Raw genomic sequence first — 10,822 nt, forward strand, 5'->3', positions numbered from 1 at the left:
AAGAAATTGCATACTCTAGTATTTTGCAGAATTGCCTGGTAAGGTACCCTAATTTTTTGCAAGAAGGCTTGTCAAAGTAGTAGTAAACCATTAACACATTCCTGGAAAAAGTTATCTAAAATTGAGGAACATGTCGTCTGACCTTAAAATGGCTCTAAATTATTCATTTTAAGCATAAATAAACAGTTTTTAATGTTTAACACATTCATTTAATTTTCTGGAATTTTCCCTTCAACATTCAAAATGAAAAAAAATCTTTGTTTACTACAGCATCGAATGATTTATTTTTGAAGTCGTCGTGTCAATAACTGCCGTCAATTGAAAAACATAATTTAATGGAAAAACAGTAGAATGTAAATATATAGCAAATAGTTGTTAGCCCTGTAACTCGCTTACAACTCAACAAATGACACTCAAATTTTGGTTGTCTATTAAAAATGCTTTACTATAAAGCATTGTAAACATTAAAATCGGAAAAATAATGTTTGACAGATATCTTTGGTTTACAAACAAATTTTGACAAATATTCAATCCTTTTTCGAAAATTTGATAATAGAGATATTCATAGGTTGGAAAATTTAATCATTCTTTTCACAAAACAATGTATTCTGCAAACTAAAATGAAAACATCAAGGCTAAATGTAGAAAACATTAAGAAATCTATAACCAGAAGACTGTTTATTGAAAAACTTTTGCTTCTGAAAAACTGTAATTATCATTTGTTTGATATTTATTGGAAAGATATATTTCAACGTTTGGAACATTCATCACTATCTTTATTCTCTCCTTAATGTCCCTGTTTCTTCTTATTTTTTTTGGGTTTTTTTGCTCTGTATCTTTGAATTTTTCCTTTTCCATTTTTTTTCTAAAAAGAAAACCATTTTTCACATATATATTTATACCACAACCTGTTCAAATTATATCGTTACTATTCTGAGAAGTAATACATATATGTACATATATACTTTATATCAAAATATTGATTATATCTATCAAACAAATACTATAAATTTAATGTATATGTATACATTGCAACATATATTTATATAAATGTTTATGCTATGGTATGTGAATATGTGAAAGTTCAATTAAAAAAAAATAAAAAAAAAATAGAGTGAGTTCGATTTATTTCTGAAAAATACTACATATGTTTTATCACACTACCTTATGAAAAATCGGTGGGTCGTTTCCGCACGTGGAGCAGAAACTGTCGACCCGTACCGAAACTATTCCGTCATTTTCATTGGTAAGGAAATTGAAGCTGTGCATGTTTTTCAAATATTTGATCATCCCAGTTCCTTCTGCTTTGAACTGGTCTTTTCCTGATTTTGTCCAAAAGTCCCATGTAGCGACTCCGTACCTCAGGACCATGTGTTCATTGTTTGGGTCAAACTCAACGTTCAAATTTCCGTAGATGGGATTGACGTACAGACCTATATACTCGGTTATGGGCCTTTGTGGGTTGTTTGTGTTGGAGTACCCCGTGTACTTTGGCGCCGTCAGTCTGTCGCAGATAGATGACGCATCAAGCCATGGCGTCACTCCAAGTGCGACGTCAGACAGGAAGTTGTGCAACAAGACGCGCAGGATATAGTCGTCGTCCTCGCCGTTCATGGAAGTGAACACGCCAATATTCTGAGAGGGGAACAGTGTGATGAATGACCTGTAGCCGTACGTGCTGCCAGCGTGTAGGAAAATGTCGTTGTCTGCAATCAACACATTTAAGAATGAATAAACATTTTTAAAAAATGAATGTTTTCGATTTTCTCATCTTGTAAAAAAAACATCGGAAGAAGTTAATCTATTTTCATTTTACATACTTCTATAAAGTCCTCGCTTCCAGCCAAGCCCATAGCCATTTTCAGTGGTTGGGACCTCCTCATTTCCAAAGTGTGTGTTTACCGTGGTAGAGGACAGTTTTCTGTGTTGTTGGTGTAAGGCGTTGAAATTCGCTAAGGTCATGAACTCGTTACCATTCTTGTCCGTGTTACTGAGGTGAAAGTTCATGTATTTAACCATATCCACTGCGTTCGACATGATGGCCCCTGAACCTGCCCAGATCCCCCATTTCCTATTAATCAAAAAAAAATTCTTAAGGTTTTTTCCTTTTTTTATGCAAAACAACTATCTGCACATGTGCAAAGTGTGCAAGCATTTACGGAATTTTAACTTATCTCGCCCCGGTCACAATGTAAAAGTCATTATCTCTCTCTGCGAAAATGTACAAAAAGCTCAAGTACATGTACTATTCCAAAATTTTCAAATTTCTTTCGAAAAATAAACGTAGTTCAACTATACGTATACATGAACTAAATTAACGATGAAACGTTTATGTCTATATTTTTTTTTTGTAGTTATATAATTCTTATGAATTCTTATGAAACGAATACACTGTTTATCAACGACAACTGGCAGACCTTAGGGCATAGATAATACCAAGTTGTGTAAACACGGCAAATTTTAACTCTGAAAAGAAGCATGAAAGTAACAGCATGTAAATATGACGTCAGGGGGGAGTAGTTAAAGCATAAAACGTCGGCCAGGAATGTTAATTTTGTTATCGGTATTTTCTCTGCTTTTCGCAATACACATAAAATTGAATTTCTATACACGTGGGTTCGTTAATCATCATAATAATTCTGAAATTACATGAACTTGATGTAAATGTAAATTTAGGTTAGGAGAATACCAGCATGCATTTCAGACATTGTGAACAAATTTAAAATAATCAAGTTGAAGCGATACAGTAACTTTCATACATAATATAACTTTAGTTTGAACGATCGTGGAAAAAAGACAGTACAGATTGATGCTGAAAACAAGTAATGAAAGGAAATGTTTGTATAAACATACAGGACTAAAATCTATCTTTTTAAAACCCAAACAAATACAGTAATTGCCAAATTCAAGATTATGTAGATTTAACTTTAAATCTGAAATTATTTCGCGACCTACTTGCTGAGTTCCAGCGGAACCGGTACCACCGCCTTTGGTTTGGATTTCGGTCCTTTATCATAACCCTGTGCAGCGCCCGAGAGATCCGCCAGAGTGGTTATAAACGTGGATGACGTCATGCCAAGACGGTCGAAAATTTCCGACGTCACTAAATTTTCCCACGGCTCGTTGCCCAGTCTCTCGGAGAGGTAGGAAGCAAATCCGTACATCATGTTGGAGTACAAGAAGGACTTCCCGAACGTCTTCACCGGCGTCATAGCGGCAAAACGTCTACACAATAGAAAGATGTTTTATTGCTCTTTAAGGTCAAGATCTAGTAAATGAAAGGTGCCTACAAGTTTATGAAATTCAGGATATAAATTCTTTTAATGATCTTTGTTTCATAGGGTGTACCGGGGCCTAAAGTTTTGATAAACACAAGGAAAAATTATGTTTTAAACAACCATTTTCTATGAATTATAAAGGATAAAAGTAACAAATCTCGGAGTTTTGTCCATTTTTGACTAATGAAATAAATCTAGAATGCCTACAGTCTTTCCAAAAACGGCACAAAACAAGTTTTTGACCTCCTCTTTAAAATGATGGCAAATTGAATGTGGGTACCGGTGTTATATAGTGCCGTTTCCCCCTAGCCATCTTTCCCCCCGGAAAAATGGCTATATAGCAGTTCTTCCCCCCGGAAAAATGGCTATGTAGCAGTTTTTCCCCCACGGAAAGCTGACTATATAGTGGGCTTTCCCCCTTTTTATAGCCAGATTACCCCCACGGAAAACCTACTATATAGTGGATTTCCCCCCATTTTTACTTTCCGGCCATGTTTATTGCGGACCATTCGTGACAATAATTTGCAATAACTGATATGATATTAATTTCTCACATAAAAGGATAATTATGGCATTTATTAATACATACAATAAATTACATGGTTTTTCAACCCCAAATATGAACTAAGGCATGCGCCTTCATAACATGCATGTGTCATCATCGTTTATTTCACCTGTTCTCACCCCTTTTTGGAACACCTTTTCACGGATTTCAGAATACCTCGAATTTTTTTCATCTAATCGATGCTTATCTACAGTTTTGACTTCGACGTTATGAACACGTGAGAACACTTTTTAGTGAAAATACGCCGGTTTGCAATTGGAAATTTAATTTTCCAATGTATTACCATCAATGTATAAGTTTCTCCCAGGGAACTAACTGACCAATCTTGACTTAATGTTGTAGAGGAAGGGAATAAAAAGTGGAAATGTATCACTCCCTTCGTTCAAAAGGCTACCAATTTTAAATTTAATACCGTTAGAATTGACGATCTTAAAAACAATTATATATTTCTTCTTCTAAATATCAAACGGGAGACAGGATGAAATGATATGATGAGAAACTGAAATGTTTTAGTTTTACTTTGATTGATGGGGTTCTAAATCATGGTTAAGGGGTATTTTAATTATGTATTAACAGCATTTGTAAAGTTAGTGTTTACCATTTCGTTTTAAAGATACGTATATTCATATTTTTAAGCACATTTCTACGAAACGAGAGATATTATGATGTAAACATTTTAAAATACATTGAAATGTCTTCACAACCAGAACAATGTCGGTATCTTTGCTGGTTACTTTGGAAAATGTGAAATGGAGCATGAACTAACTTTATGTTTATATTGTGACTCACTATTTGCTAATTTTTCCACTTTTAAGTTTGCAGCGTGATTTATAAATACAGCAAAACTCTTTTAGTACGAACACGGATATAGCGAATTCTCGGATATAGCGAAGTTTTTTCGAGTCCCCGGTAAAATGCTTAACAAATCTTTGCAAAATTTTATAGTTATAACGAATTCGGATATAACGAATTTACGGATATAGCGAACTGATTTTGAGTCCCGTTAAGGTGAATACTAACGAAATTTAACACCTTTATAACGAATTTCTTTACTGTTTAAAAACATTTGCACTACCATTTAACATAATAGTTTGAATGAATTATTTTACATATTTATTTTATATATTTTTTTCAATTCTCAATCCGTTTATTAAAGGTATCAAAGTAGTGTTTTTTTAATTTAAGCATCAGTTAGCAAAAGATACAGTCTGGTGAAAGAAAACATGTATATAGCGAATTCGCTATAAATATTATAACGAATTCGTTATACGGATATAACGAATTACGGATATAACGAAGTAATTCAATTGGTCCCTGGGACTTCGCTATAACCGAGTTTTACTGTATACAATTTTGAAAACGATGCTATATAAATCAAGATATATGATTCAATTACCTAAAAAATGTATACTATTTGTTTCATATTTTTGCAATAAAGATTTACTTGTGTACCATATTATTTCTTCGAACAATTAAACAAGGGTAATTAAAAAACAAAAAAACAAAAATAATCAATACATATATTGTGATGAGCTGACTTTTTTTTTTAAATATAAGCTTTTTCTTCTAATCAACTAACAAGTAAAAAAGTCGTATATATGCGCTTAGGTTTGTTATTTATTTTTGATTTTCGGTTTCTCCTTTTATGAATAAAAGTTCATTGATTTATTTATCTAATTATTTATTATATCATTAGTCATCTTATGAATTGATTAAATGTTTTGAAGAATAATGAATTTTACCCGCGTACCTTTTTAAAAAATTTTGTTCGTAAATTTAAAAAAAGCAGAAGAATTAAACGTAATTTTCAATCATTTTGATAAAGAAATATATGAGTGATTGTGTATTTTTAAATGATGTTTTTACTTTTAAATGACCGTAAAAATATGTTCATGTGGTCATCTATAGTTTTTGAGATATGGGGCTCTAAAACATACATATTCGTTATAATTGGATTTCATACATCGGGCTCGAAACCAACAAAGGCTCCTACCCTGCATGGGGGCTTAAATTTTCGGTGTCATCTACTAGTGGTATACCACTATCACTTTGAAAATATGGTTAATTGGTCATCTCTAGAATTTGAGATTCGGGTCCACACTTATAGAACACTATTCAATCATATGGGGTTTTAAACATCGGGCCCTGAAACATCAAGGGCCCCTACCCTGAGGGCTGAAATTTTCATCTTTAAGTAGTAAACCACTGCCACTATAAAAATATGGTGATATGGTCATCTCTAGTTTATGAGACATTGGACCCTAAAGAATATGCACTATAATTTTCGGAACATGGGAAACAAAATTTCTCTAAAACAGAGGTTTAGCCTGGATGAAATTTTCACAAGTAGACAAACAGTCTGATAAATTTATCAAGAAATTCTTAAAACATTCTCGTTTAATACAATTTCAGAACACAGAATTATGTATATAAGTGTATAACTTGTAAATCTTTTTTCGATGAATTACCTAAATTAAGTTCTAGTTGTAATTCCGTTACACACATGTTCAACTTTCAGCATTGTCTATAAAAATAATAAATCGGCAAAACGAAACTTAACCTGTACAGATGAATGCCGATATCGAGTATGCAACCTGGGAGTGTAGAAACATTGATTTTAATCCTTACTGGATTTCCATAAATAATTTTTATAAAATCTGAACCAAAAAACGTGCGGGAGAAACCCTACTATGGGGGAAAAACTACTATATAGTAGCTTTTCCCCCCGGGGGAAAGGCTAATATAGTAGGTTTTCCGGGGGGAAAAGCTACTATGGGGGGAAAACTGCTATACAATACCGGAATTACTTTTCCCGTGATTAATTATAGAATGTCAAAATATTGTTTTGCTTTCTACAAAATTCCTTTAAAGCCGTAAAATACGGGAAAAGATTCATCAAATCAATTATAACGGCATAATGGTTCTAGCACCAAATATACACTCTGAAATTATTTTTTGAAAAAGTAAATTAATGTAGATTGTCTAAACAAGAAATGGAAAAAGCTTTCTTTAACTGTTTGCATAGATGTTGCAGCTCTTTGAGTTATCGTAAAATTAGCAAAGATTACAAGCACAAATAATCGTATAAACTTAAAAGAGAACAAACATTTCGAAAAAAAAACCCTCTCTCTGCAATAAGAAGCACCTACTGTTGGAGGTTGGCCCTGGTCAGGTTCTGGTCCAGCCTGAGATTGGTATGGTCAGGGACTCCCATCCTGTGGGCCAGAATGTCCACCACCGTGGCGGAATCCGTCCGCTCTTGATCGACGAACACAAATCCCGGGTCCATCATGTCTTTTACCTTTGTGGTTAGGGCCAAACTAAATGGAACGTAAACGTTTAATCCTTTTCTTGTTATTCTAAAATACTATGACTTTTTACAAAAATATGAGAAAGCATTATATCGGTACTGTCCAAAATAATTAAACTAAAAAACAACTAATTTAAGCGTACACTTTGTTTGTGGGAGACTGTATTTTGAACCTCGTCTGTAAACAACTAAATACAAGAAACAATTGATATTTCTCTACTTATCCAAGACCGCCAATAATTAATGTAAATGTGGTAAATACTAAGTAAGATATTTTAAGCATAAAAACTCAAATACTGTGTAATTGTGCATAATATTCGACGTTGCAAGGTCCTCATTCATCATTGACTCAACCATTGCAAAATATGTTATCAAAATGTGATGATATGAATGAAATGCTCGTATGAAATAAGTCAAGTATTCAACAATTGCCAAGTCTTTCTGTTTATGATAATCGATTAATGATAAGCTTGTGTAAAACAACATTTATATTGTATTACATTTAGAAATTCAAAGTACTTTTCATCTTCCATTTGTTTGACCAGCAATGTTGCCGCAAAGGATTTGGATATGGAGCCGATCTGGAAGAGTGTTTGTTCTGTGACGGGAGTGTTCGAATTGACGACGGTCTCCCCGTAACCTCTGGCGAACAGCGTCTGGAAATCCTTCACAACGCTGACCGTCAGCCCCGGAATCCAGGGAGCACAGTCCATCACCTTCAATGAATGTAAGAATAATTGAAAGTCCGATTTACCCCATGACAAATGGGCTGAGTGATTTACAACTGCCATGTGATATTGATTACATGATAGCGTACATGTATTTATGTAGTCATTTCTACTTAAATATCTATTAATACTTGTACAAATGTAAACGGACGTGAAAAGGCGGAATATATACAGTTAGTTGAAATATTGAATCCCCTACAGTATTGCTTGTTGGGTTTTTTGCAAAACGGGATAACATTTAAAAAGCTTTGCGTTAATCTGAAACTGATCTAAAATTTTGCATATACATTCAAAAAATGTTTAAAAATAAATAAATAAATAAATACCACAAAAATTACACACCTGTTGCAAAGTTTGATCCACCGCATCTGCATATTCAGCGGGTGTAATACAATAGGAACCCGGATAATAGCAAGCCAGTACCAGAAACACCAAGCTTATACAGCGACCGTCCATCCCGATTTATGAGGTCTCTATCACGGTCCTTCTGAGCGCCACACTTTATATATGTTTAATATATACGCCAATACGTCATAGGTGAGAAAAATCCGGTTTGGGTTCAATTTAAATCGTTCGCTCTTATTGTAGCAACCACAACAAATTACATTATTTTGACAAGTCCCCAACCTATGGTACTCGGTACGCAAACATATCTGATACATAAAAAAATGATATCAAGCAGAGATCATTGGCTAAATTAAAGAAAATGGGAGAAATTGTTAAAAGGTTCAAAGTATTAGAGCGTTTTATAGCGCATGTAACCAATTATGCATAGGAAGCATTTCATCTTATGTTATGAATCATGCATTCAGCTGAAACAAACAAACAGTAACCAATGGGTGACACACTTTAAAAGCGACTGTAATTGTTAGTTAGATCAAGACCATACCACACGGACCGAGTTAATGGATACAGTATTACACTGACACCAACACACTGAACGAACGCTGATCCCTTCAATTGCAACCATAAATAGTATTTTTAACTTTATTTTATTTGTTTTATTCTTTAATTGTTAAATGGTACATATACGGATCTCAGTCGAGACTAACATATAAGAATGACAATTTCACACCCCTGTTAAAAACTTTAATTTGAATCCGGGGACTAAAACCAGTAAACTTGTATTTGAATCTACATTTAAACCACTACTTTTGTAAAATGCAGAGCTGTGGGTGTAAGTAGTAAACTAGTAATATATACTAAAAGATTCTTAAAGTGCAAAACGTTAGAAGCTGAAGACTGTTTTAGAAATCTACCTTGTGAAAGAATATTACGTAAACATTTTCTTGGTCTTCACATAAAATATACAAGTTTTGCAGTATTGTCTGGGCTCCCCCTGCAATATGATATTGTCAGATTGTTAATCGAATGTTGGTATTTTGAGAAAAATTCTCCAGAGTGTAGCAAAAACATTTTTTGACTGTGCAAGGCAAGAAACTTATGCATTGCGTATATGTCTTTGGTTTCTTGATTTAACAATCCATGATAATGTAAGCAACTCGTAAATAATGTAAACAAAATGAAGTTTAACGTTTCTTTTCTTTTTATATATATGCAATCTATAGAGTGCAATCGTATGAAATTAATTAATTCATAAATTTATGTAAACAAATTTCGAATATTTCCGAAAACATTGTTGGTACAAAAGAATACATAATACTATGCTACTGTTGTCATCCTAGCACCGAGCTGATATGTTGATTGGAGGACATTTTTGTAAAGGTCGGTGGCGCATTAGACTGGAAGGTAATAATAAGAAATAGAGGAGTACCAGGAATTTGGAAGAGTGCACATTGTTGTTGCGTTTAGCCATGGCGTTACATCTAGCAAATTATCTGAGAGAAAACTGTGCAGCAGGTGTCTTAAGATGTATAATGTTCATCCTGCCCAGTCATTGAAGTAAATACCCTGAGGTTAAGATCTGGGAAAGATAGTGCCCGTATGACGTAGAATTCGGTTACCTGACAACAAATATATAGAATGTCTCTGTTATGAAGAAAATCGTTTATTGCTTAGAGCTTTTTTTTTTGTTTATCTGGAAATATTTATCACTGTAACTAAAGCAAGTAGGAAATTATATTGGGATGGGGAAAAAAATTGTTATTAACATGACGTTGAAAACTCAAATAACGCTTTGATAATTTAAGCATGTTTATACACTATAAACTGCATTGTTGGAAGAACCATACAGAAAAATACCTAAGCCAAAAAATAAATTAATTAAATAAAAACCACAACATTCCTAAAAAAAAAAAACCACGAATCGAAGGTATCAATTTCGTAAATATTGCTCTTTAAAACAAAGAGTCAATTGGTAATCATAGACATCAAATTTAAATAGCAAATCCGTACTCATACTCATTGCAAAACCGTTCAGCTTGGCCTTTCTTAAACATAATTTGTATACCTCTATAGTAACCGTTCTTCCAGCCAAACGCGTAGCTTGTATCAGCTGTGGTCACTGGAACCAGCAGCTGTCGGAAGTACTTTCCCGTCGATGTGATCAGATTGTGTGGCGCATGGAGGTATGCAAACGACTTTGCGTTTAACAATAGAAATCCTTATTTGTCTTTGCCATCGTTCAGGTGAAAATTCATCCACTTCGCGTAGTCAATTCCATTAGTCATGACACTATTAGACCCTGCCCATATCGCCCACTTGCTGTTAAAACAAAGCTGACTTAAAATAAAAGTTGGTTACGAGGTACTAATAGCAAGTGAAAATTCTGTCAATGGTTTTCTATCAATAAAAAAACAGCAATTGAATTATAATCATTAAAGAAGATATTTAAATGTAAATTTATATGAGGAAACTATTTTAAAGCAAATGAAAGATAATTATTGAAGAAGGAATCAAAGAACCCAGAGATTCAAGTCATAACAGCATATCTAAAACGAACAACTTAAGGTTGAAAAAACCAGCAACACATTGAACATCA

The 10,822-nt window shown here is 33.6% G+C and overlaps 1 protein-coding gene across 1 annotated transcript; it reads right to left on the minus strand.

The window, feature by feature from the left end:
- Positions 1–565: 565 nt before the first annotated feature.
- On the minus strand, positions 566–8,519 carry LOC117689087 (uncharacterized). The gene is made up of 7 exons (XM_034468863.2): positions 8,224–8,519; positions 7,673–7,869; positions 6,993–7,163; positions 2,956–3,225; positions 1,821–2,071; positions 1,165–1,706; positions 566–865 (listed from the first exon to the last, which is right to left on the minus strand). Exons 1-7 carry the CDS (start codon positions 8,335–8,337, stop codon positions 788–790), a joined length of 1,623 nt encoding a protein of 540 aa, XP_034324754.2. The 5' UTR covers positions 8,338–8,519; the 3' UTR covers positions 566–787.
- Between the last annotated feature and the right edge of the window lie 2,303 nt (positions 8,520–10,822).

This window comes from Magallana gigas, chromosome 6 (assembly GCF_963853765.1).
Source record: "Magallana gigas chromosome 6, xbMagGiga1.1, whole genome shotgun sequence".
Taxonomy (NCBI): domain Eukaryota; kingdom Metazoa; phylum Mollusca; class Bivalvia; order Ostreida; family Ostreidae; genus Magallana; species Magallana gigas.